Source organism: Tyto alba, unplaced genomic scaffold (assembly GCF_018691265.1).
Source record: "Tyto alba isolate M040663 unplaced genomic scaffold, T.alba_DEE_v4.0 Super-Scaffold_29, whole genome shotgun sequence".
NCBI classification, from domain to species: Eukaryota; Metazoa; Chordata; class Aves; order Strigiformes; family Tytonidae; genus Tyto; species Tyto alba.
In genome coordinates, this window is record NW_024881303.1 from 5,321,906 (window position 1) to 5,349,283 (window position 27,378).

At 45.5% G+C, this 27,378-nt stretch overlaps 1 protein-coding gene across 6 annotated transcripts in view; it reads left to right on the forward strand.

Moving 5' to 3' along the window:
• The first annotated feature begins 9,016 nt into the window (after positions 1-9,016).
• The window catches only part of TMEM260 (transmembrane protein 260), a 37,188-nt gene continuing 18,826 nt past the window's right edge, over positions 9,017-27,378 (forward strand). For 4 of the 6 annotated variants that reach the window (XR_006165904.1, XM_033009809.2, XM_042799180.1 and 1 more), the window contains exons 1-3: positions 9,017-9,156; positions 14,801-14,832; positions 15,582-15,733. Coding sequence is in view for 4 of the 6 variants with exons in the window: in XM_033009809.2 (XP_032865700.2) it covers positions 9,051-9,156; positions 14,801-14,832; positions 15,582-15,733 (290 nt within the window). In the remaining 2 variants the exon portion in view is untranslated. Of the gene's footprint in view, positions 9,157-14,800; positions 14,833-15,581; positions 15,734-16,340; positions 16,889-27,378 lie in introns of those variants that run through there. The other 2 variants (XM_042799181.1, XM_042799183.1) reach the window with 2 other exon arrangements.

Sequence of the window (27,378 nt, forward strand, 5' to 3'; positions counted from 1 at the left end):
CTCTACCGATGGCAAACAATGCTTATCTTTGCAACATATGTGCAGTAACTGTTGTTTCACGGCAGAAGGGAAATCCACAAGCTATCCAGCCACTGCACCTGCCTGCTTGGACCGAATTCCCCTACTTGTGTTTGCTCGCTGGAGTTAAGCAGGTCCTGGGCTGGGAGACCAGCTGGGAAATCCAGTTATTACAGGCACAAACAAATGAGCGAGGGGCGGAGATGGGCAGCCGTTCCTATTTGACCGCAACTGAGGGAATTTGGCAGCTCATGGTCCTGACTCTTTATTTTAATTCCAGCCGGCCCATGATGGGAGAAAATCAAGTGAGCCAAAGGAGGTGGGAGACGGGGTATCTCCCACCCTCCAATCTGGACTTGTGACACATCTTGTCTGGAGTGCAGGACTAACGCAGCAGTTCAAGGTGGCCACCCTGGTGTCCGCAGACTGTCCTGCCTTCCTCCTGCTCTGCTACAGCCCTTTTTTAACACCGAGGGGCTGTCTGAACAGAGCCTCTTTGTCTCCAGCCTCTAGGCAGAACGGCTGCTTCAGGGAGCCCTACTGGCAGCCCCTCAGAGGTGTGATTTTGGCCAGGGCAGGGGAAGGAAGGGCCAGGTGAAGGGATGGGTTATGCAAGGCTTACAGCATTTAGCAGATGGCTTCCTTCCCCAGAAGTGCTGCGGAGCTGTGTCCTTTCTGGGAAGAGTAAAGATGAGACCCTCGTGGATGACTTCATCCTGCCCTTGGTGTCTCCCAGAAAATAACAGGGGCGACTCTCTGACCCCGATGGCTTTTTTCCATGTGTACAGAAAATTAAATTAATTTTAAAGGTTTTTCTTGCAGCTTTACTGGTGTTCTTTCCAGTCGGTCAGCTGCAGAGGACAAAAAATCAGCCTAGATAAGCCAGTAGCTATATTCATGAACAACCGGTGGATATTACACCACTTTCTGCAAAAGCTTTGTTTGGGAAGGTCAAGTTGTATGGCATTATCTCATATTTATGAGTGAAAAAATCCACAAGGTTCCTAAAAATCAGAAGAAAGGGTGTAATTATCTCATATATTGCAGAAGAATTATCTGTGCTGATTAAGCTGTCGCTCATTAGCTCATCATGCTTATCAAGTCACCAACCGACAATGCCTTTGACCCCACCAGTAATGATAGCGCACAACATTTGGACCACCTTGGGTCACGATGCACCCATTTTGTCTTTTTTCCTGCTAATATCATGTGTAAATATATGCACAGCTGACCCTGCTAGAGAGTCCCCCGTCCCCCGCAAGAGGCTTCAGTTCCTCTGTGTTTCCTTTCACAGTGTAAGTTCAGACAGATTTGTGGAAAGCAGGAGATTTTGTTTGCGCCTAAATCTTTTTGTAGGATTTTCTTTAAAGGCCTTAATGCCATCGAAAAACAGCAAGAGGCAAATTCTGCTTTCAGTTACACCAAATGAGGAGTAACTCAGCTGAAGGCAGTGAGGGATGCTGGCTTTATCCGAATGAAGGCAGAAGCAGATCTCAGTCCCTAGCACTTAGCTATTTTCTGCACCACCAGTTTCCGCCTTTGAAAAATGAGATGCATTTTTTCTCATTCTGACTTGTGAGGAGCCTGAAAATACCAGGCCACAGAAAGAAGAGGAGGATAAGTTTGAGGCTTCTAAGTTATAAAGTGGTGGTGATGTCAGGATTGTTAACATAAATAGTGACTACTGACCACATAACACTGTAGTCACCTGTCCTGGGCTCTTAGATGCAAGAGAGGGGAGGAGGAGGAGGAGGCTGTGGAAGCTGTTCTCCTTCAGTCAGTGTAACATGACGGTTTTGAAGGCCTCAAGAACTGCCCTACGTACATATTGTTTCTTTTTATCGACCCTTGAAATAACAATTCTAGGTAACATCATTATACTGCAAAGGCCTTGGACTCTTGCTTTATATTAAATGTTGTTTTTCATGTGATTGTCAACACTTATTAGGTATTAAAAAAATGCTCAGGGCGAGATCACTCTACCTCACATTGAGGATTATGCAGTGCCAGGTTGGAAGTTTTCTGTCTTAATGGGACCAGTCCAACTTTCCCACTTCCCTTATGCACATGACAATTTACTGGGGCTCTGTCTTTGGTTCCCCTTTTGTTTGTACAGTCTGTAGTCCCTCATCTCAGCCACCTTAAAGCCTCCAGCATCTTCGATAGTTCTTTTTGATTATGAAAATGTTCCCCAATTGATTTCCAAATCATTGTCCATCCTAGGCATAAATGAGGCATAACCTGTGGAAAAAAAATAGGCATTTGGGTAAAGGCTGTCGTAACACTCATACTGAAGTTTTGTGATGGTGTTTTCTAACTCTCAGGACCTTGACGTACAGAAACTGGTGCATCCTTCTGCTTCAGCCTCAGCAGGAAAAGCTCTGACAGCTCCTGACACATAGGTTGTATTGAACCTGGGCCCATACCACAGATCACCTTATGGCAATCCCACAAGGTTACCAGCTGACGTTCAGATGCAAGCTTGAAGCAAGCTTTAAGGCCCGCCAGGAGAGACCTGGGTTTAGGCTGTGTTTTAACATGAGCTCAGTTGTGACCTTACCTGTGGTGCAGACATCTCAAGCAGAGTGTGCTTCCCTCACCTGGTCTTTTGCTGTTGGGCCCCAGCTCCTTGTGGTGATATCCCACAGCTGCAGTCCAGCAGAGAAATTGAATTTGGGGTCCCTCCTACAACATCTTTCATGAGGCAGCTAGCGTGAACATGGACTGCTCATGCAATGCTCTGGCCACATGGGCACTGAGAAACTGGTGATGTGAATGGGCAAGTCACGTCTGGGTATATGCCAGGATTTAATCTGGATTTAATGTAATCCCTTTAATCTGTTTCCTAGCCTGGCCTTCTACAGGAAATGGAGATGGAGCCAAAATATGTTGATTCTGTTTTCATGCTTTCTGACCTCTAAGGAGAACTGCAGGACCTTGAAACAAGTGGATGAAGCACATTCAGAAGCTTTGCTTGGAAGACCATGTACAGAGGGTAAAGGTCCATCTGAGCTCTGGGGGTGCTACTGCCACCCACAGATACGTAGCTGCTGAGCTCAGACATACTCCTCTCTGCCACCAGCATGCTGAAGGAAACGTGGCTGAAGTTTAGCAAAGGCTTGTTTTTTGAAGGTATGGAGAATGTCACTGTCCCAGCCTGAATTTTATGGGAGACTTATGCTGAAATATTTCAGCCATTACTGAGAACATAAAAGAAAAATTATTGTGTTTTGCTCCTGTGTAATAAAAATACCATCTCTAGGACTGCCACTCACTGGAGCAAGGATTAAGAGGGCTGAGCCAGAGATCTGCCCCTAGTCAGCTGAGGAAAAGCAAAACAGTCCACCCTGCCTAACAGATTCAAAATCCTGCCCATGGGCTAACCCTCCATCCCTCTCTCCTCTAACATTTTCATTTATTACATTAGTGCTCTCCAGGTAACACAAACTATCCCAGAAATGGCATGTTCTGCATCCTGACACACCTCTAACAGACCTCACATCAGCGGGGCTGCTTGCATATGGGGAAAATGGAAGTCCCTTCCAAGTCCCTTCTCCTGAAGGATTAGCAGCACTGTCTCCCCAGAGTTCAAAGCTGCAGCAGCTCTAACTTGCAACTGTAGGAGCAAGCAGGGCTACATGCCTCCAGAGACTGATTGCAAGCACAGTCCTGGCTCTGCCTATGTATAAGGGTTCTCACAGCTTTTCTCCTAGGAGGCACGTGCTCGGTGATGGGACATGAGCCTCTTATTTGTGGAGCAGTTTATTGATGAAAAGAAGGGTGTCCTTGGCTGAACTCCATCTTACATCACCGTCTCTCCTGCTATTCTACACCACCTGCTGCTGTTCAGCATCTTCACAAGTTGGTTTTGGCCATATATCAACACATTACAGTCCTGGCCAGTAACCTCACCTCTGCAGACTAGCTTGGAGGAAAACATTCTTACTGTAACATTACCATAATGAGACTAATATGACCTTGTGGGAGAATACAGATTTTTGAACTGACTTTGGAGCTCCATCAGTTTTCAACTGCATTGAAAGACAACTTGTAGTAGCTTAACCACCAGTAGCAGCACCGCGGATTTTGTTCAACGCAAGAATACAATGAAAATATAGCAGGGCCAGGTAGGAAGGCACTAGTAAACCCAGGTAAGTAGAGTGATTATGGGGGGTGCAATTCTTGTTCTGTTTGACACTCATCCTTTGCTCAAATTCCCTGAGCATGACCCTCAGCTGATATAATCTGATCAGAGCTTAATAAATAGGACTGAAACAGAGAGGACTGCATGTAATGTGAAAAAATCTTACCTTAATGACTTAACTGATGAGTTTTACTGGAACTGTCAACACGGGTGACGAAAGGAGAGCTTGAACCACTGAGGAACCCTGAAGCACCATGTGCTGTTGCAGGTCTTCAACTACATGCTGTGTTTGGGTGTTTCTTGGGCCAGGCTGTGAGTTTGGCCACCAAGGCACCAGATGGCAATTGACATCCTACAGTTGTAATTAAAAGAAGGATGGAAAGCATTTAAATGTGTTTTGCAGTGGTAAAAGGTGTTCCCTTCTCGCAAATACTAATCGTGGAGTAATTCAGCAGTTGGGGAGGAAGGGAACAGGGCCCTCAGGTGGTGCATCAGCCGCATTCGTGAGAAGACAGTCTCTAATGTGCTTGTGGAGTCACTGTGCAGATCACACCCCAGAGCTGAGTCTACCAGCGAGGCATGTGGATAAATAAATAATTTTAGTTTAAGGAAATCAGGTGTGAAAACATAGAGCTGCTGATTGTCAGAGTTCTGGGAAAACAAATGGGATAAAACAATAAACAAATTGGAGACAAATGGGATATGTGACTGCTCAGTGCATCAGAAAATCAGCTGGAAGGCCACTAAGACCAGTGGAGGCAGGCACTGGAGGTCTTCTGCAAGACAATTTAGCCTGTCTTACAAAGTTGCAAAATCATGGCAAACAAGATCTGCATGTGGAAATTCGTTCAGGTTTGTTTTTTTTTTTTTATTTGGGGAAGAACATGAAACTAATTTTTGAAATAACGAACAAGCTGTCCTGTGAATGGTGGAGCCAAGTCTGTTTTCCCATGGATCTGAGACCCCCATTCTCCCAGCCCTCCGACCACAACCACCCCTGGGTCCCCTTCCCCCCAGCAGCCAGCACGATGCTGTTATAGCCCAGCCCCGCTCACAGCCGCGTTCCTCCCGCCTCCCACTGCACACACCGACTTGGGTTTCTCACCGCTGCCCAGTTTTGCACGAAATGGCTGTGACTACAATAATCTGGGAGACCTTTAATTTTCTTTTGAATTTTGATGGGTTCACGAGGCACTGGGGGGGGGAGTATCACAGCAGAGGTACAGTGCAATCGCACGAAGCTCGGTCCCTGAGGTGGCCAGGGCGAATACAAGGAGCCAACTGTCCAGGCACACAGGACTCCAAGTGCTTTGGGTGACCAGACACATCCAAACCCGTCCTTGCTGGCCCGTCCTGGGCCAAGCCCACAGCCCAGCTGGGTGCAGCCAGAGGCAATCCCAAACATTCACGCTTGCAGGATGGGGCAGTGAGAGTCCCATGATGAGGGCCAGAGGGATGCACTTTTATTCCACTTTATTCCACTTGGAAGTTCCCTCTGCACCATGCCTAGCTACTGCAGTCATGTGCCCGAAAATGCGGGATACAAGCCTGGTCTTCCCCCCCACACACAGAAAAAATCCCCAAGAAGTCATAAAATGCAGCTTATTCAAGCCACTTAAGAACAAATAAAAGTCGCATAATCTTCCTTTTTGTGCTTTGCAGGCAGGCACATATCATCAGTGGAAATACTGCCAAATTTCTTGTTTAAATATAGAAGCCATACTTATTTGTATTGTTAATGGTCCCCATGAGAGCCAGCTTTCCTTACACGGGGATATTGTTTATGATGAAGACCAGGCTGGCTACTTTACCATTAAAATTCTGCACCAGCCCAGCGCTGACAATAGTGAAGCTTTGCTAAATGTGTATACACATAAGTTCATTAAATGGATGCTGACTGTTGTTACACAAGTACAGCAGTTGAGTGCTTTCTGTATTAACCTTATCACCTGATGGGCAAAAGAAAAGGTTTAACTAAAGCTTAGGACTAATTGAACAGTATTTCAGTATTTTCTTATGTAAAACTGGTTCTGGTCTATTGTTTTTATTTATTTGCAATAACTGTGCTCATTCAAGTTTGTAATGACACTGACATGGGTGAACAGAATTTGCTTTAAGTATTATTCTCCCTTTTCCTATCTCACGCCTCCTCTAAACTGTGTCTCTCAGGAGAAAATCTGCAATAGAGCCTAGTAGAAAGACAACTCTCTAAGTACACAGTCTTTCAGGGGAGATATGTTTTCAAGCTCTGATTTTAAAATTACTTTAGAAGTTCCTGTTTATTTTCTTTGCCTGCCTTGGGTATTTCCTGTCGGGCTGGGCACGAAACATGGAGCCAGAGAAGACAGTAGAAAATAAGCCTCCCGTTGAAAGGTGGGAGGCATCTCATCATCAAGACACTGCACAAACCATCAGCACTTTCTTTGCTTAGTTGCCACTAGAGTATGCTCTCGCGCTACAAGTTCCAGAGATTTTTTTTTTTTTTAAATAAATCAGTAAGTGTAGCACAAGGCCATCTTTCAAATGCCTTCCACTTGCCCTCGTGTGTTTTTTTTTTTTTTTTCTCAGCAATACTTTTTTAACTGCTGTTGAGCCCATCCCTCAAGGCTTTGAGAAAGTGCAGAGGGTCACTGTGTGTTGTTCTGTAGCAAGGTGAATCTAACTTGGGTTTGGATAACTCTCAACTTCCAGAGCATGAATTAAAACAGCCAAAAAATACCTGCCTGGCTCTGTCAAAACCAAAAAACAAAACAAAACAAAACAAAAACAGAGGGTTTGCATGTCCTTCTTGTCTTGGTCAGATCCCTGGGTCATGCCTGGTGAAGAAGGGGGAGTCAAATCTCATGAATTAATAGATTTCTGCTTACAGAAGAAAAATGTAAATGCACTCTCCAAAGCGTTTGTGCCGACATAAAGTGTGTCTGTAATCCTGGCCTTTGAAACGGTGGTAGTTATTCAATAAGATAAAGGCTGTTGTGAGCCTGCCCTACCGTATTACAGCAAAGTACTTTGCCACTGGCACCCTAAAAGTTCCAGTTTCTGCATGACAAAGATATAAAACAACTTGCAGGACAATTAAAGAATAGTTTGTCCTTACCATATTATTATCAGCCATTCTTTCACATTTCGATATTCGCCTTTAAATTGCTACCTCCTCCATCAATATAATTGTAATCAGTCACGGTTAACATTTGTCTTTGGATGCCTTTTCCAAGTTAAATACAAAGAAAGAAAAATACTGCAAAGAAAAAAGCCACGCTTTGGATAAAGAGCCTCGCCACCAGCCTGCTTTCACACACAGACTGCGCACTTTGCTGCTAAAATTACATTTTAGCAGCCCCGACGGGTGCAGGAACAATGACCCCTCTCATTACCATAGTGACAATGGCTGGCGAAGGATTGCAACATATCTTTTTCCTCTCCCCAATGAACCCCAGCCAATAACGGCAGAAACCTGCCAACAAGTTGAGTATATTGAAGCTCACTTGGTCACCACAGAGCCAGGCGGTTGCCTTTGGATGGAAGGCAGCCACGTGGGCCCAGCCGTTATTCAGCCGGTGTTTATACCCTCAAACACCAGTTCCTCCAAGCAACCCAATTAACTTCTGAGCGGGTCGCAACTTCGGCTTCTTTTGCCGTCTCTGTACATACCGGCTGGAGTGTGTGAAAAGACCTTCCCTAAATTTCCTTAATACCTTTCTCGGTTTCAGCTTGTGCCCTTTCGGGGGTTTTGTGCCGGCAGTTTCAAAAGGGTCCCTCGGCACCAGCTTCTCCACTCCCCAGAACACGATGAGCGGTTTTTCAGTCGTGTCAACCCTTAATCCTGCTTTTTTTTTTTTTTTTTTTTAATAAATGCAAACCTAATTTCCTAACGTCTCCACTTAGATCTAATCCATAAGGCTGTTTATTATCCTAGTTACCCTCTCCTATACCTTTTCCATTTGTATTCACAAGCCTCTCTTTAATCTGTCTCAATTCTCTAGGTATGGCCTCGCCGCTCTTTTGCACAATCCCATAATGATTTCCATGGATGTGTTTTAGTCTTACATCGATAGGTCTCAGGATGCTATTTGCCTTCCTTAACTACTCCCGCAGCGGGAATCGCTGCATTTAATATTCTATACGCTGACAACTTCAATATATTTCTTCACCGGCATCTCACGCAACCCTGTTCTGGGCAGAAATCTTTATTATTTGTGCGGGCAGAAGGCGCTGAGCCCGGTTGGGAGCGGGGTATTTAAAATACATTTAAAAGTTGGTGTTTCAGGGGGCCTGGGGCCCGGCCCCTGGGGCACCAAGACACCGCCACCCCCCTACCCCCCCCCCCCCCCCCCCCCCGCGGCAAACCCTGAGGCGCCCGCCCGGGCCGGGTCAGGGCCGGGGTCCTCCTCGGCCGGGGACACTCCGCGGGCACCGGGAGGCGGCGGGGGCAGGGCCCGGTGAGGGGGGACGACACCGGGCAGGCGGGGAAAGTCGCGGCCCGGTCCCCGGTCCCCCCCCAGCCGGTCCGCGGTGGTTTCGCCCCGCCTCTCACACCCCCACCCCCCCCCCACCCCTCGCGCGGTGGTGCCGCCCGGCCGCCCTCAACGAGGGGCGCGCTCCTCCGCCCCGCCCTCTCCGGCTGTACCAACTCCTCTCGGCGAGGGGGGGGGTAGGATGTATAGATGAGGGCAGGAGGCCGCTCTGAACCTCTCCACCACGCCGACGACCCGACCTATTCCATATCCAAGCGGCCTTAATGACGAGCGCTCCCGCGAGGCAGCTCAGGGGGGGTGGGGGAAGCGGGGAGGCGGGAGGGGCGGGGAGGCTCCCCCCGACGGTCTGTGGGGTGGTACATCCCGCCCGCCCCGAGCGGCCGAACCCGGAAGGAGCGCGCGCGGTGGCACCCATGGGCGCGGGGACCGGGCCCGCGGCCGCCGCCGGGGCGCTGGGTGCTGCTGTGGCGGCTCTTTACACGGCCACGCTGCCGCCTGCCCTGCCCGGAGGGGACGCGGGTAACGTACCCAGCGCCGCTCAGCCCGCCCGCGAGCAGGGGGAGGGGCGGCGGGGCACCCCCTGGGGCCGGGGCACGGGGTCACCCCACTGGGGAGGTGGCAGCCGTAGGGACCCTCGCCCCGTGGGGGCCGGTGCATCGTGGTGACCCTTCGCGGGGTGTGGCTGGTGATTCGCAGTCACCATATAGGGATGTGCATCCTATAGGGGCTGGTGCGTTGTTGGCACCCCGTTAGGGTTGCTCTCACCCCATAGGGTTTCTCCCCCATAGGAGCTGGTGCGTTGCTGTCGCTCCATAGGGTTGCTGTCGCTCCATAGGGTAGCAGTCACCCCATAGGGTTTCTCCCCCGTAGGGGCTGGTGCATTGCTGTCACCCCATAGGGTTGCTGTCACTCCATAGGGGCTGGTACGCTGCTCTCACCCCATAGGGTTGCTGTCACTCCATAGGGGCTGGTACGCTGCTCTCACCCCATAGGGTTGCTGTCACTCCATAGGGGCTGGTACGCTGCTCTCACCCCATAGGGTTGCTCACTCCATAGGGTCTGGTGCGTTGCTGTTGTCCCATAGGGTTGCTGTCACCCCACAGGGTTTCTCCCCCATAGGGACTGGTGCATTACTGTCACCTCATAGAGTTGCTCATCCCATAAAGTTACACGCCCCCATAGGCACCGATGCATCACAGTCACTTTCCGGGGTGCTTAACCCCCTGGTCTCAGTGCATTTGGACCTCCTCATGGGTGCGCTTGCCCCCCAGGCTGGTGCATCACAGACATCCTATATAGGAGCACACTCCCCTGGGGGCTGGGGCATTGCCACCCCCATGAGGTGCTCGCCCCATGGAGCCTGCTGCATCACAGTCACACCTGGGGGGGGCTCACCCCCTTGGGGTCAGTGCAGCAGGGTCACCCCTTGGGACAGGAGCCCTCTGGCCACCCCGCATTGACCTGATCCTCTCCCTTTTCTTTGCTTTGCAGTAGTTTGCCTCTCTCTGAGCCTTTCAGCAAAGTCAGGGGCCCTGGGGATGGCTGGTGGCATTCAGAAGGCAGGTGTGCCATCCTGCCAGATGTGGGATCATCTTAAAGGTGTTTTCCAACCTCAATAATTCTATAATTGGGCCGTCGCTACCTCTGGCCCCATGCGGCCGCAGCCAATGTAGCAGTGAAATCTCTGCATGTGCCTGCCTGGAAGTGCGACTTGCCGACAAGCTATCTGATGATTTGTGTTTGGTGCTGCTGATCCCCCCAGATGGGACAAAATTCTCCTGTTTGGTCTTTCTCTGGTTTTGCAGGTTTAATCTGGTCTTGCTTAAAAAACCCGTCTTCCTTCTGTAGCATGTGTGCAGCTGTGATTTGGGGATAGGAGGGCTTGGATTTTCTAAGGGATGCTTTGATTTCTTTTTGATGGAGTAGGTACCCAACATTCTCTCCTTCTTTTGTATCCCTGAAGAGCGTTGGCTGCGTCTGTTTAACTCTGTGCCACTTGGCTGCCACTGGTTTTGAATCCAAGCTGTGCATAAAATTCTGTATAAATAAATGGGCTTTTAATAATATTAATAAATGGGCATTTATTTTACAGCTTCAGTATATGTGGAGAGAGAGATATATACATATTTTATCTACAACTCTTTAAAATTTGCTATCAGTTTTTTTGTTTAGTTACACAAAAGACAGTGCTGTTTGGTAAAAGCAGGATGGTTTTGTCCAGCTGGGTTTAAGGCAGTATATTCAGTGTGGCTCTTCACACACAAATGTAAAGTTGAGCAGTGCTTCAAGTGAGGATTATTTGATTTAAAGATAACAGGACGGAGCTGTATTTTCATTGCACCAAGCTCATCCTGGTTAGCTGGCTCGCAGAGGTGTAACCTTGTGTTGTCCCATTTTCCCTGTTCCCATGTTTGGATCAGAGGGACCCTGTTGTTAAGAGCTGTACTAAAAGAATTTCTTTTTAAATCCCTTCTCCATAGACCTTGCATCCCACGCTCTGGATGAGGTGTGCAAACACACCCTTACTAGGCTCACTGGTGTGCACCCTGATGGCTTTTGCTTCCGCTCCCAAGTTTGTAAAGGGGCTGGCTTTGCTCCTTCTGGTGGTATCAGTTAATATGTGATGATCAATAAAGTTACGGTTACTACCATTTTGTCTTTTCAAGTACTGCCTGATGAGAAACACGCGTCTGTGAACCCACAGGGTGCCTGTGCTCTGAGCTGTTTGTGCTGTGTGAAACCTTGGGAACCTGGTTTTTAATTATACTTGAGCTTGGGTTTTGCCTCCGGGATGCAAATAACCATTAGCACCCTTTACAAAGTGGGGTGCGGGTTCTCCCGTGGAGGTGATGCTGGGATTTGTTCCTTTCTTGGTGTGAATTATCCCAGTAGATACAGCGAGCAGCCAAGCAGCACAGGCGTGAGTTTGTCCCACTTTCCCTGGGCTATCGTGGTTATTTTATCCCATTTTAGAGGCAGGGGAGGGGATTCCACTTTCCCTAATTTCTGGAGGCTTGCTGGTTCTTCCTAGCACAGCAGCTGTGTGTACAGAAATGCACATACATACATGCAGCGTGCATTGCTCCTCTGCTAATAACTTTTGTCAGAGGTACCAAGGACACTAACAAGGTGTGTGCTGCAAACAAGGTTCCCGGGGCGGGGGGGGGGGGGGGGGGCAGGCTGGGGATGCTTTAACAAGCTTCCAGCAACCCACGTTAGAGGGAGTTATATTAGAGGAAATCTCTCAGCATGGTGTCCCTTGGCTAGCCAGTGACCTCGCTCCCCACCTCCCATTATTTTTATTTTTTGCATTTTCTATTAAATCTGCTGCCTGAGTTGCATGTGTTTACTGGAGCTGAACAGAGATGGGCTCATCCCCGCTGTCCCCTTGTGCCTGTTGCAGCCAGCAGCCACCCCGATGTCTTGTGTTAAGACTTTTTGGGTTATTCCCCTGGTTTCTAATGGCCTGAGCAGCCCATGGGATGCTTCCACCAGGCTGAGTCCCACAGAAAGTCTCTGCACGGCCCTGCTCAAGGTGATTAACTCGCCCATGCCTGAGCACGGAGCTTGAACTTTTGCTATGAAAAGCACTGAAGCTACTTGTGTGAGTAAAGAGCTGCTTAAGGATTTGCTGTATCTGCTTTCAGGCAGGGAGCCTATTATTTTATTCTATTTTTTTTTTTTTTAAGCTATCTGTATATTTTTAATTGTTCCTGAAGTTTGCAGTAATTCAAAAATCTAAAAGGCAATAGGTATTTTCACTGGCAGCTCTTTCATGTTACTTAGCATTATAATAAAGAAATGAGAGAATGAGTTCTAATTCGGAAACATCCACAGATGTTAAAACAGCTTAAAAAGGGATCAAATAAACTCAAGTTAAATAACAAAAAAAAAAAAAAACAAAACAAAAAAAAAAACCCAACCAACTTTTTCTCTGATTTTTTTTAGACATCAGCTCCCAACCTTGCTGAGGATAAATCAATTTTCAGGCAGTGTTGGGCCCGTTGCTTGAACATCTTTATTGGGGAATCAAGCGGGTGGTCAGAAACGCATTTACACCAAGGTTATGAAGGAATAAACTCTTCAGTTTGAGCTGGTGTCTGAAGATGCTGCAGGTCGTTTTCTGTCGCAAGAAATAGATTGAAATCGAGTTTGTGGATGCTGTAGTCTTCCTCTGTGTGTTTTGCCATTTAATAATAGTGCTCTGCACTTATGTAGCCCATATCTTCACTTACATCACCCGTAGAGGCTGTACGTGATGCCCAGGTACATGGGTGGGAGATGGAGAATTAACCTAATCTGAAGTGTTAGTTGTTATGCGCTTGTTTTGTTTTTTCCAGTGGAATTCAACAAGCCTGCAGCCTGGGAGCTTATTTTTGCAGGTTTTCTTACTTCCCCCCCTCCCCCCCGCCTTAATTCTTACAAATCTGTTGGCTTTCAGAGCTTGGCAATGGCATCAACCAGTATTTTAATTTTTTTTTTTTTTTTTAGCTTTCTGGTTAGTTAGTGTCTGTGTTGCTTTGGGGTTATTCTTGTCCGTTGTATCAACCGTTATCATAGCGACACGCATGAACTTAAGATTAACCTCTCCCCATTTTAGATGCACAAATTGCTGTGTCCCAGGACTTTAACGAAGGCGAAGCTGCGCCTGGCTCGGGAGCAGCATCCCCGCGGTGTGATGGGGCACCCAGCGTTAGCCGCTGCGCAGAGCAGCATGTGCTGACACGCTGGGGTACCCCCGCGATGCCGAATTTAGGGTTTCCTTCATTAGCATCACCTTTTGCTTCGTGCAGGGGGGATCGATTGCTTCCCAGCCTCGCCATGCCCTGGAAACGTCGGCGCTGCTGAACACTAAAGGGCTCGGCTTGGAGTGGATAATTTTCCCATTGCATCTGCTTTTTCGGAGCTGTCTTGCCATAGGTTGAAACTTTCCTAAAATAGAGTAGCAATAAAAATAGCCGGCGTTTGCAAGCGTGGTAAAATCCACATCTGAGAGGCTTTTGTGCAGAAAGCTGCGGGGCTGTCCCCGGAGCAGCACGCTGGGTGATAGCTGTAATTTTATGGCAGTTGCCAACAGCAGTAGTGGGTTGACTTGCATCTTCCTTTTAAATACACGGTTTACTGTAATGTCAAGATTTAAAGGTGCCATTTGTACAATCCTCCTCCTTTGCGTTGGGTGGTAAGGACGTAATAATGTGCAGACATGTAAAATATTGTTAATTTAGCATTTAAAGCCAACCGTGCCGTTTTGTTTTCTGTCTTTACCATCAAACTACGGGACAAAGCTGCCGTGACCTTGGCACTTGCAAAACTAGCAGGACCAGTAAGACCAGGCTCTGTAAAACTGGATCGTGAAATTTGAGGGAAAGAAGGAAAACTAGGCATAATTTTTAGTTTTGTTGCCCCTTGGTTCATCCTTGAATCTGTTGTGCCTATTGAATGTATTTAACATACACCATTCGGGAGCATTGCAAAATGCTTCAGTGTCAAGTGCTCTAAAAATGCCAAGTATTATTAACTATTATGCTAACATGGATTTTTTTTTGTGGCAGTTATTTGTCGTGGCATAAAATACAAATGAAATGCAGAATCTAAATGGTGTTTCTAATGGGAGCGGCTGCAGCATCCGCTGACAGGTAAAAGAGTTACTTGCGAAGCAGATGCTGCAAGGATTGCTTTAGCATCAGGGAAGAGCAGCGCTCCCAAATACATGGATGCAGATTTGCACGATCAATCATTATATTTTTCCTCCTTAAAACTATAAAGCTGTGAGTTTTTTTAGGTTGTTTAAGAGACAATGCAGCTTAAGCGTTACAAACTGTAGTGCTTGAAAGTTATTGAGTCAATTTGGTTTAAATTAAAAATACGCATACACAACTGTCTGCATTTTGAATATCTTGGGCCATTCTTTACCTGAGCCTACCTATACTTTCACTTATCTGTTCATAAAAGTCTCGCGAAAACATACAAAAGATATTTTGTGCAATGACATCAGAGGGAGAAAATATTCTTAGAAAATTTCATGCTGTTAAATCTCTACAGATTTACAGTTTTATCCAGTCAAATTAATGCAAAACCCCAATGCAAGCATTTGGATTTTGAAAACTTTGGAGGAGTGTCATTTCCTAATAGTAATTATTGGTTTTACATTATTTTTTCACAGGGGAGCTGATCACAGCCGCATATGAGCTTGGAGTAAGTATTAGTTTTATTGTTTAATCAATGCTCTCATTAACAGTTTTAGGAATTAAGGAAGTTTAATTAAGCATGGAGTAAAGTAGATTAATTTATTTTCAAACCACAGTTTTTACTAACTTATAAGTACAGCACGCGACAATTTACTTCAAGTTTTAAATCCAATTAAACTAAATTATAAAGCAAAGGCTTTACTGTATATACAGTAGCTGGCTTATTATCAACCCAAATTTTGTATAAGCTGGGGAGAATAAAATAAATCGGGTTAACAATTTTAATAAGTTTTATTATTTAATAAACTTTATTATGGTGCATGATCCCTTTAGGCAAGACCTTAGGACTGTCAGCGCGGTGGTAATCCGATAGCAGTGTGGTCTTTCAACTTGCTAACCAATAAAATAGTTGAGAAGCTGCTTTTTTTTTTTTTTAAAAAAAAAAAAAAAAAACAACAACAGAAAAAAAACAACAGCCTTTTGAATGACCCTAATATACTGTGAACCCAAACAAGGAGCCCTTTAAGGCACGCTAATGAAACGTGGCACCTCCTTTTCTCGCCGCCTCATTATTATGGGCGAGGCGTGGAGCCAAATCCACTACGGAAAAAAAATACTCGCGGAGTTATAATTGGTACGAAAGGATGGGTCAGGGAGAGGCGCCACTCGGAGATCGGCTGGACCCCGGAGTGCTGCTCTCCTTTTGATGCCATAGAATTTCACCCTTTTTTCAACCCCATTTTGATCTGCCCGTAGGTCGCCCACCCTCCCGGCTACCCCCTGTTCACGCTGCTGGCCAAAGTGGCGACGGGGCTGCTGCCCCTCGGCTCCCCCGCCTACCGAGTCAACCTCCTCTGCGGCTTGTTGGGAGCAGCTGCTGCCTCTTTGCTTTTTTACACAGTTTTCAGGTAAAGTCATTTTTCTCCTCGGCGTGATGCTGGCAGGGCGCTGCCCCGTCGGCTCGGGACATTTCCAAAGGCTCCCTCTGTTCCCCTCTGGCCTTTGGACTAGCATTCCCCCGCCCTCCCTTTCCAGCTGTAATTAGTTCTTCTGATTAACCTAGCAGTGGTTTAATCTGAATTTGACCTTCTTTCCTGCACAAAAGGTCCCTCTTCTTTTTTTTTTTTTTTTTTTTTTTTTACCCCCCCTTCTTTCTGTTAAATAATAATAATAATAATAAAAAGTGCGCCCTTTCCCTTACACAGACGTGACAGGTTGTTCAGGCTCATTATCACAAATCACCGCTCGGTTTAACTAACCAGAACTAATGAAGTTTGTCGTTCTCGAAAGATGCAGATGGTCTGTTTAAATTAACAGGGTGAGCTTCACCTATCGGGAGACGGCGCGCTTGGTTTAATCGCAGCTCCCGGCGGCGGATGGGCAGTTGCCTGCCGGTGGTACCCACGGGCCAGGGCGAGCGTCGGGGCCGGCCCCTGGCGTAGGTGCTGCCGTCTGCAGCGGGGGGGGACCGGCCGGAGCCCGCCCGATCTCTCCAGACCTCAAACCTTGGGAGGAAAGGGAACAATCGCGATGCGCACGTGGTTGGGGGGTTTTGTCAACCCCGCTCGTCTGTGATGGGCAAGTCCTGGCTGCTCTTAACCTCAGCCTGACCCATATTTGAGAGGATTATCGCAACCCGTACAAACAATTTCTGATGTTCTTTCGCAGGGAAAATAGGGCAAGTTTTCAGGCTGCAAACAGTGAAATCTGAAATGATATCGGGGCACTTTGGGGTGAGACAAGGCGCTTCCTAACCGAGATTATTTTGACAAAAGCCCTTTTCTCCCACCTCTTTCCAGAGCTGCATCACCCTTTGGGGAAACTTTCCCAGAGAGCAAGAGCAACCTAGAAATAAAAGCAGGAATAAATGGGGGGGGGGAGCCAGATCCTGCACAGCCCGAGAACCCTGAGCTTGCTTAAACTTTGGTCCACAGGTCCGTCTGTCCGGGTGCATCTTCCTCTGCTGAAGAGGAATTGCTTTTTGCACATCACCTTTCACGTAGCAGTGCATCAGCTCCAAAGCACACCTGCTGGAATTGCTTAAGTAATTCCTAAATATTTCTGTAGGTATTTAAAAGTGATTGCTTTTACTGTTGGGTAATACATGTAATTAAGTCAGCGTTATTTAATTTAATATCCTGTATTTTACAGAGTATTTAGGGAGCTGGAAGTGGTGCTGTCCTCCCATGCACAGCGCCAGGCGCAGCATCAGAGCGCAACTCGTTTTGATTATATTCAAAACTCCTGCAAGGAGTTGCTAAAGATTTTAAATACTGGGTTCTGAATTTTTTTTAATTGCGGTTATTCCCTTTATTACAGTTACTGTGAAGATCTGCCCCACTTAGTTTTTTCTCCAATGTGACAGTTCCTTATGCACTCATTTTGTGCATATGAAATGATGTGATCGTTGCTTTAGAGAAATAAGAATATAGGAGAGAAATGACAGGCTAAATTTGGGAATTATTTTTATACTTCTAGAGGTTTCATTTTTGTTGTTGTTGTTTAATTGGATTTGGAAGATGTTGCTTCTGTCAAATTTAAAACTTGCACAAAAGAACAAAAAACCTGGAACTGAGAGATGATAGAAATTGTTAGGAGTTATAGAAAATTATTTCACAGATACAAGGTATTGACAGGATCAATTATTCAGCCTAGCAGCAATTGATTTTTTCAAAATTAATTGTAATGTATTGTGGGTCAATTTTATTTCCAAATTACAATGTTATATCCTTCCTTTTAAGCACTTTAAAATAGATGTGTTTTTTACGACATTGATTTAGCAAAAAAGTTTGTGTTTTTTTTTTTTCTTTCCACTGCCATCTACTTTAAAAAAAAAAATCTTTCAGGAAGTGTTTACTGGCACCATCTGCGTGAAAGCTGTAACTATCTGAAGGGGATGTGTTTCGGTTTTAACCGGGCTTGTCTGTACTCACAAAGGATCTAAACTGGTCTATCAAATCCCCTCACATTTTTGTGTTTTAATTACAATTTAGCTGGTGGAGTGACCCCCGCGAGGTACCAGAGGAAAAATAAGCACCTGCTCCTCTTGCCGCATGAAATGTGGATGTTAATATGAAAATATGTAGATGTTAGGAATACAAATAATTGATGAAGTACACATCCTTCGGGAGGAACACAGTTCAAGTGGCAAATCTCTCTCCTCAAACAATAGCCACCCTTCAGCGGGGAGGAAGCCATCTCTATGGTAATGGGGCTGATGCTGCCCTATTGATCGAGTGGAAGAAGACATTACACAATGTCAGTTGGGTTGTTACAATTTCATTTGTCGTCTGACCTGAACTTAACCTCTAAAACCTTTCTTTTCTCCCCACCAGCCGGGCAGGGCTGCTGTTTACCCTCGCGGGGTTTTTTCTGTGTCTCCCAGCATCCCCGTACAGTAAATCTCTCCCTTTTTTTTCCCCGTTGACTCTTTTTGTTTAAGAGGCATTTCCCGAGTTTATTCCTCGGCAGGTCGGGACAATTTCATTTACTGCTTAAGGAAAGAGTCGCGGTTCCCTCCGTGGCTGGGTGGTGGTTGGGATGTTACGGCGCGTGCGGGATTAGGATCGAATTTATTCCTTAAACAGATTTCTCCTCTGCCAGGTGATGGCTGGCGGGATGTTCTGTGCAGACACTGCCAGGGTCGATAGGAAGCAACCTCAACATCTTGTTTGTTTATAGAATATATTATGTTATACTATTATTTTTTTAAGCCCAGACTGTGCTTCTTAAAACAGTTATGTCGAACCGCATTGATGCGAAAAGCCCTTTTGTCAGTAATCCAGACTATCACTGAACGAGCGGTTTACTCCTTTGAATTAGTTCTCAAATGCACTTTTTTTTCCCCCTCCACACAATCTTAATAAATTGCTTGTAATTATCGTAAAATGGCATTTACAAAGAGTTTTCTTGGACTGCTTGTAACTGAGGAAAATAATTCATCTTAGCTTTGAGAGGGGGGGAGCTGCTTTATGTTTTTAGGACGCAGCAAGTGCGGCTATAGGATTGTTTCTTTAAACAACTATTTATTTGTTTTACTGTGGGAGGCAAAGCATAGCAAGTTTGCAAAGTAAACCAATTATCTTCTTATAATATGATTGCCAAAGTGTCATTTTCTGCACAGATGCTGCATTCTTTGCATTCTCTGTTGCAAAGAGAAATAGGATGCTTTCCCCTGCTTTAAGTGCATTTTTTTTTTTCAGTGTATACCTTTCGTAGCTTGGCTGTTTTGCTGTATCTAAATGTACAAATCTAATTTATTGCAGGGGCAGTAGTAGAGTAGAAGATGTCATTGCCCAAGCACTTCTAGTAAGTTTTTGCCAGCTTTATACTGGCTGAGTTGCACACAGGTTTTGAAAAGGGGGAAGATGTTGCGTTAAATTAAGCAGTTCATGTCTCTTCAGTTCGCTTTTCTGGGTATCATGTTAAGTTTTGGGCTAATATATTTATGTATTTTTATATATAGTTTCCCTGCCCCTAACACCTGCCAAGCAATACAACCTCCGACCGCTAACAAAAAGGAGTGTTAGGCATGTTTTATCATGAAATCCTCAAAATTATTTGATCATTTTGAAATCATTGCAATCTTTTGGAAATGGCACTTGACCATCCTCGTAGCTCTGAGGATCCTTGCTCCAGTGTAGTGTGTCCTGGAGCTCTTGTGGGAAGGTCCCTGAGGAGGACCAGGCATGTTGGAGCACCGAGAGGATGGGTGACCTTCGTGGTCCTCACCAAAGGGACCTCATGGCTGATGCTCCCTTAAAACTGACTCGTGCTGGGAAAAGTTGTCTGCTGCCTGCGACGAGTGGGGAAATACCCCATGCCCCTCAGGTACACAGGTTTGCTGAAGCAAGAGTCGCCCCCAAACAGTTTGACCCCTTTTTTTGGGGCATGGTTTGGGGAAGATGGAGGGATGAGAGAGGAGCGCTCCCGCCTGATGTGCCGGTGTCTCCTCGACTATCGTGAGAAATTAAAATATTGGGCTTTGGGGAAGGCAGAATCTCCTTACAGGGCACATTTGGGTTTTTCCAGATTACAGATTATCGTAGATTGTCAATGTCATAGCACAGTGCAAAGATTTTGGCTGTTTCAAAAGCAGCTACGCTTAGTTACAAGAAGTTACAAAGTTTTAGGAAGGAGAGAAGAAAGGAAGGTACTCAAGCATTAATTTGCTTTTAGAAGAATATCTACCATGACTTCTGGCTAATTGATCATATTTATTTATTTATTTATGTTTCCCCTCGTCCTCATAATAAACTGGCACGGAGTTCAGTCTGTTTGAAGACATTAACATTACCAAATCTGTTCATTTGCATTTTGCTCTAAAGTAGGCACGTTAGGCTGCAATAGCTCTGCTTCATTTTGAAGTGGGGGGAGAAGGGGGGGGAAAGCAGTGCAAAAAACTCTTTTTTTTTTTTTTTTTTTTTTAAAAAAGACTGAGGAGTCTTTTCTGACAGCTAGTCAGAGTTAGAATTAGTTCAAGGAAATGTTAATAATGCACTGCCTGGCTTAATCCCTTTGATATCACCAGGTATCCTCCTGTTCATGGGTTAATTGCTTTAAAAGCGGAGGCAATATTCTGAGCGGTGGGCCGCTTCACCTTTTCACAGCTGTTACCATTGAGTGACAACTAAATCCCATGTGTAAGATGAGGAAGAGCTCAATCTCCAATTGGGAGAAAATTTATGTAAACCGCAATCCCTTCAGAATGTGCGGAAGTCACAGACTTTCTTGATTTACTCTGCTTTTCCCAGAAAGCTCCATTGTTCCCTTCCCTAAGTCCCATCAACCCTTTGTAGCAGAATATCACAGCGGCGGCAGATAGCTTGAAATATATAAATGCTATCATAGCTCTGATTAATAGCGGCGCTTATGAGTCAAGTCTGATAACGGAGCAGCTCTCCACTCAATTTCAGATACCGCTAATGGAATCTGTCTCCTGCAATTGTAATGTGAGAAGGGCTAATTTGCCATGGAGCTTGGAGCTGTCACCAGCCGGGGATTGGGGGGTCAGATGGGAGCTGCCAGGTTTTTGCCCTGCAGCTTGTATCTCTCGCTTTGAATAGCGCAGCCCCCTGCCTGCCAGGGAGCTGATAGGCCGCCGGGGGGTTTATGCCACTCCGTACAATAGCGAAGGGCTGCATGGGCTGACTTGGTAATTGTGAAGCCAGCTCATTTTTATTTTATTTTATATTTTATTCTCTTTTTTTTTTTTTTTTTTTTTCCCCTCTCTTTTTTTTTTTTTTTTTTTTTTTCTGCGGCTGCATAATTTCTAATAAGGGGTTTTAACAAATGTCAGATTAGGAAAAGTTTCTGCAATTACAGAAAGGAAAAAAGCCAACTTCTAAAACATTTAAATAGCTAGAGTCAGTTCCTACCAAGGGTTGGGGTTTTTTTGGCTGCTGGAAGTAGGCACCGGTTATTACAGGCGCTCAGGATAAAGGCGTACTCATTTTCTAAGGATTGTGAATCAAATAATAGGTCTAACTAATACACCCTTTCTGCTTGCAAAGACACCGTGAGAGAAGTTCGCATTTTTAATGGCAGGAAGCACAGTTTTTACCACTCGCTATTTAGAAAGGCGTGAGTGCAGGGTGATATTTATGAAAGCAGCGCAGCCGTCTATGCGTTTTAGCGATCTGTCGCGAGTTGTTCCGCTTGAACCGCTCCGGAGTAGCTTGGCATGGAGGTGTTGAATTTAATTACCAAACTTTCTTGGGAAGGGGCTGCTGCAGGCAGGCTCCGCTCCGCCGCGGTGCTGGGCGTCCAGGAGCGTGCAAGGTTGAAGGTTGAGAACTTGCGTTCCTCGCTCTCCTGCCGAGCCCTCGCGGGGGGGGATCTTCCCATCTCTGGTGTCCAGACCCACCCGGGTCCCCACCACCATCCCGGGGCACCTCACCACAGGGACAGCTTGACCCTCCCGGCCGAGGTGGCATGTCCCCAGGACTCCAGGGGTGGCATGTCCCCAGGACTCCAGGGGTGGCAGGTCCCCAGGACTCCAGGGGTGGCATGGAGGGACCCCTCTTGCACATGCTGGTGACATTCACTGGCCCGTATTTACCAAGAGGTCAGGCAGAGACTCAATATTGTCTTACCTACCTAGTGTTGGTGTCCTTACTGGGCACGTCCAGTCCAGGAGGACATATGCAAGAGGGTGCAAGGACCGGCTCCCCTTAGCCAGACTCCTCACTAGCTCAATATCCAGGCTGGAGCATCCCCTTTTCAACTTGTGGTGTTTCAATAAGAGAATTTTTTGAAAGGGTGAATAAGCGGTGGCAGTCCCCAGCTGGATGTGAGGGTGTATGGAGCAGAAGGGGCGCTGCGGTGGGTGGTGGGGATGCTGCCCGCTCACCCCCGCCCCAGGACATCGCGCTGAAGTTGCATGGTGCTGAAGTCCCATTTGACGTGAAAGGCAGCAGTCAGTTCTAACCAAAGTGCCCATTTTGTGTGGGTTTTTTGTTTTGCTTTGGATTTTTTTTTTTTTTTTTTTTTTTTTTTTTTTTTTTTTTTTTGTTATGGTGGCCCTGCCCATTTGCTTGGTTTCCATTCTCTTCTTGTGGCCACGAAGTCTCAGCCAGGACACGCGAGCCAAGCTGTGCTCTCCTACCTCCTCCTCCAGTGCCGGGAGCGGAGGCTGCGGGCAGGGCTTAAGTGGCTATTCAGCTCCAGGTCCTTGAGGAAGAATAAAATCTGGTTTGCTATTCCCTGTAGTACCTGCGCTGGCTCTTCAGCGCTGAGAGCAAGAGAAACAGCCTTTTGTCCATTGAGTGTTTGTGACTGAGAGGCAGGCAAACCCAGAGGGATTGGGGATTTTGGGGATAATTATTATTACTTAAGTCATAAACTCATGTTTGGGTTTTTATTTGTGTTTTATTTTAAAATAGTTTTTCAGCACCAAAGCAGGTGCACGCTTAAAATTTATCTGTGGAAAGCTTGGTTATTTAGTCTTTTAAGTCCTATTCTTTTTAGCCTACATCAAAAAAATTTGCTTTTTTATAAATCAAGCAAGTGAAACCTCTTAAGTTTAATTCAAAATGTTAAATCTTTAATGCCCTAGTCTGTTATAGCATGAAATGAAAATACACTGAAGGGATATATCTTTGCTACCGCGAAGCAAAGTCACAGCATCGCAGAGTCAAAAGTTCCTGGTGATGTACCTGGAGCCTGTGCAAGTGTACAGGGAACCACTGACATCAGGGTCGTCATCTGCAGGTGCAGGGAGAGAGTGAAATTTAAAAAATCCATTAATTAGCTTAATAGTGGAGATTTGAAAAAGCAGGAGAGTATTTTCTTTTTCCACTGACTAAAAATAAAAAGATGTAAGGCTGAGATCTGCTACCTGTAAAGTTTTGGAGGAACAGAAGGCAGGAATAATCAGCTTATTTCACTAGGTACAGATGGGTGTTTCCAATGTTTAATATATCAGCTTCAAATATAAAACATTCCGATTATCTTTTCTTTATGAATCCAGTGCACTAAAGATTGCATTTAACAAAAACATTTTAATTAAACTCCAGTTCCCATCCATTTATACAAATAATTGAATAAGTTTTTGCAAATTATTAAATATAAAATGTCTGCCATTATTTTCTAAATAAAAAGTAAAAATGCTGATCAAGTTCTTTGTTAAATGCATAGGGATGTAACCTGTGGTCTTGGATAACAAAAAGTTTTACCAAACTTACAGAAGAGGCTAAATTTTAAATCACAAACTGACGTGTTTTAGTGATCGCTAAGAACTGTAATTGCAAAACCAAGTTAGAATGTCTAATTTCAGTTTTCCCGGTTGCTCCTGCAAACTCTTAATAAAAACCTGCAGCTAAAAAATTCCTGATTAAAGCGTTTCTACTGCCTGTGTCCTTGGAGCTGAGGCCCAGCCACATGTTCTTTCACTTGGGTGCCTGAAAAGGAAAACGAAATAATAATTTTTTTTTATTCTTTTCCTTTTATGTTTAGGGATGCCATGGGAAAATATTTCTCACAAAGGACTGTGTGACCTTTCCTTTGCTGATTGTTTCTGTCCCTTGAGTGCATTTTCAGATGATGGGAATTTCTGCCCACGTTCAGAAGATTATAGATGGTGGACCTATAGGAAGGGACCTTCTTCCCATTTGTTTGATAAAGTGCTCCATTTGTTTTGAGCAGGTCTTGCCCCAAACTAGTTATTTTCCAAAATCAAGAATACAAACTGTTCTGTGGGCTTTTCCTCCGCGTAAGATGAACAAGCCTGGAAGACAGCTTTTGTTCAAGCTCGATGCTTCAATCCTTCTCGAAGTGGGCCTGGCGGTGATAGATGTAATACTGCTGGGAGAAGTTATGAAGACTTTCTCATTATTGCATTGACTGCAAATCTTTTCTTCTGTCATGAGCTGATTTCTGTGTGCTGAGGCTGTTCGAACGGCAGGGTATTACTACTCTGAATGCTTTCTTCTAGGTGACCCAGCCAAGAGATAGTCCCTACCCAGCCCAAGCCCAGGATCCCCACCTCCACTGGACAGAGCCTTATAGCAGTGTTTTGCCCACACTTTGCACTTTTTAAAGTCTCTTCCTGAGGGAGTCACTGCAAGATAACTTTATATCTATGCTGTGTTGACAGATGAGGACTGGATGGTTATTACCATTGCAATGGCTTCATTGTTGGCAACCGTTGTTGATCCTCTTGATCCAGTCATTTGTTCTTTCTCATACCAGTTCCAAAGACTGAGGGAAACATGCTGGCTTTGGGGAAGCAGGAAGCTGCCCTCCCTACTCTCCAGAAGGAATGGGATAAAACCCTCCTAGATGTTGCTGTTACATGAGGCCAGTTGAGGGTCCAGCTGTTGTGGGTCTTTGTCATGATTTTTGAAACACCTCAACTGTATTTGAAAATGTGTTCAAAGACAGAAGCGTGAGTAGAAGTCAAGGGAGGATAAATCTCTGCTGCTCTCTGCTCTGGAGCCCTGATATGCTGTCAAAAGGAGAGACAGTGTTAAGCAACTAAGAGGTATTTTTGGAAAAAGAACAACTGTTTCCTTCACCTGACCATGGTGCACCTGTAAGCCTTCAGCCAATGTAGATGGAAGAGTGTGGATCTCCAGGCTGCGTGGCAGAGACCAGAGGCTGCGTTTTTGCTTCTTGTCCAGCAAGGCTTCACTGCAGGAATTATTTGCAGTGTCTGTGTCAGACCTTGGTGTTTGTTTTTGGTGAGGCACGTGTCCATGCACCATGAGAAAACCCCTTCTTACCTTCCACACAACAAATGGCTTCTTGGGCTTCTTCCCCCTCCATTTTAACATTGGTATCTGGGTTGTTGAGCTTTTGCTGCAGTTATGGAAAGTCTCCTTTACCTCTTGTGTTAACCTTCTTCTACAACGTACTCTGTCTTAACCACAAAAATGCTGTCTATGTAATTAAAGCAGCCATTATCTTTTGGCTTCCTAATGTCCTACTTCATTATGCAGCATGTCATCAACAGCATCTTCAGTTGTAGATTACACTGTCCTCTTTTGCAGGTCTTTTCATCCTCTTTCTTGGATTCAAGTTTCTTGACTTCAGATCCAGAGATCTGCCCCATCCCTTTGCTCTTTTAATTCTTCCCATCTCTATTTTACTCTCATCTTTGTGCCTTTTCCATTCTTTCATCTCTTTCTGCCTTAGCTGACTAAACACCAGTGTCTTCCTCACCTTTAAATTGTTCTTTGGTCTAAAGTGTTGTAGGTGGCTGACCTGTGTTGTTTGTGCCTGAGTTGCTTTGTCACCTCTTTGGACAGTGTGTGGATTTGGGGTCCATCTTGGTGCTGAGGCAAGAGAGACAACGGCACGGTGTCGCTCCATGCGGGAGAAGCCCAAGAAGCTGCCAAATGGCAGAGTGCAGGGGTGCATGGAGATCCTGATATCAATCAAAACGAGCAGTATAGCCACGTTAGCTTAGCTCCAAGGTGGGGTTGATTTAATTTGCCCCCAGCATCATGCTGACATAGTTGCATGGGGTTCATTTCTGCTTGTCCTGCTGGTGCTAATTTGTACTGTGAAGTGTTGCATTGCATGGATCTGCTGGATGTGGGCTTTTTTCTGCCAGGTGGTCTTCATCTTCATCTGGAGATACCTGCTCTGATCACTTCCACTTCCAAGAGTGTTTCCTTCTGAATCAGCAAACTCATAAATCCATCATTTCTATTGCTGGTAACAGAATCTACAAAAAAACTCTTAGTCTCCAGCTTGCATTTCCCAAAACTACTGTCTTGATGTTCTTCAAGAATGTGACACATTTCCATTTGTTTTTTTAGCATCTAGCATACTTGTAGGGGCTTATTGCTTCATGCATGCAACATGCTTTTGCAAAATAAGGTTAGCAGCCTGTCTTTCCCACAAGTTTCACTGGAAGCTAAGAGCAGCGTTGGCTCTGTTGATAAACAGTTCTGTGGACTGTGCTTAGCGCTGGATCCTGACCCTGTACTGCTTGGTGAGCAGAGGTGTCCTCTGCCCCACGTAGCTGGGGTAAGTCTTTAAGTTTTGGGTTGAGTAGCTTTTGCTTAAACCGTATTTCAGAAAACTTGAATCGCAGGTTTGAGACTATTTATCAAGAGGATGGATTTTCTTTCATCTCATTTGAACTCTAATGATACTCTTGAGTCTTTTCTGGGAAAGACAGAGAGAATTGGTAAATGATTGGGGTGTTTGCCTAAAATGCTGCTTTTCATCCAAAGGTTTTGGGGAAGGTTGTTTTACTTTTTTTTTCAACCTTATTTCCCTGCAAGAATTTCAAAGTGATTTACAAAGTTGTTTCTTTATAACTAAAAGTTTGTGCTGTTTAAAGGGTTTAGTCCAAAATTAGGGATGTTTTGTAGTGGGGTTTGTGTATCGGGGGATCTCTCAGTTTTTAAATACACATGGCCCTGCTGCCCTTTCTTGGTATTTTTCTTTAGGAGCAGAAACCACTGCTGACTCAATTCCTGCAAGCTCCATCACATCTTCCCTTTTTCTGTTCAGGTGCCACATTTTTCTAGTAACAAGGAGGAGCACAGCCAGAGCCCTTGAGGCTGAGAACCTTGACAGACAGGCTGCGTGTGTCCCACTTCTCCCTTGGAGAAGATGTACTCGGGGCTGCTCGGCTGGCTTGGTAGCAAGACTGACGGAGCAGTGTTCATGCCTGTGATCGCCTTTTCTATGTGCAATTGTATGGTTTTGAAGCATTATATTAATGCAGTAAGTGACAGGTCTTGCCTTGGAGAATTTCATGCCAAATACCCAGACCTGTGTTGAACTGCAGTGAAGTTCAGGTGTTGGAAGAGTCCACCATGGTGGCATGCATTAGTGAGCACAACGGTAGATACTGGTAGTTTGCCTGATTTCCAACAGAACGGGTTCCACATAACCTTTCTTCAAAAGCTTATAAGGTACTTTGCAGATACACATTTGGTCAAACAGTCCCCCCTGCTGACAGTTGGGAATTTTTAGAATTTTTTTTCCCCTTCCATTGATTTTTCAAGATCCCTTCCTACAATCTTGATGCTGAATCTGTGTCACCCTGAGCTTGTCTAACTCTGGCCTCGGACACCTGAGAGTTGGTTTCTTT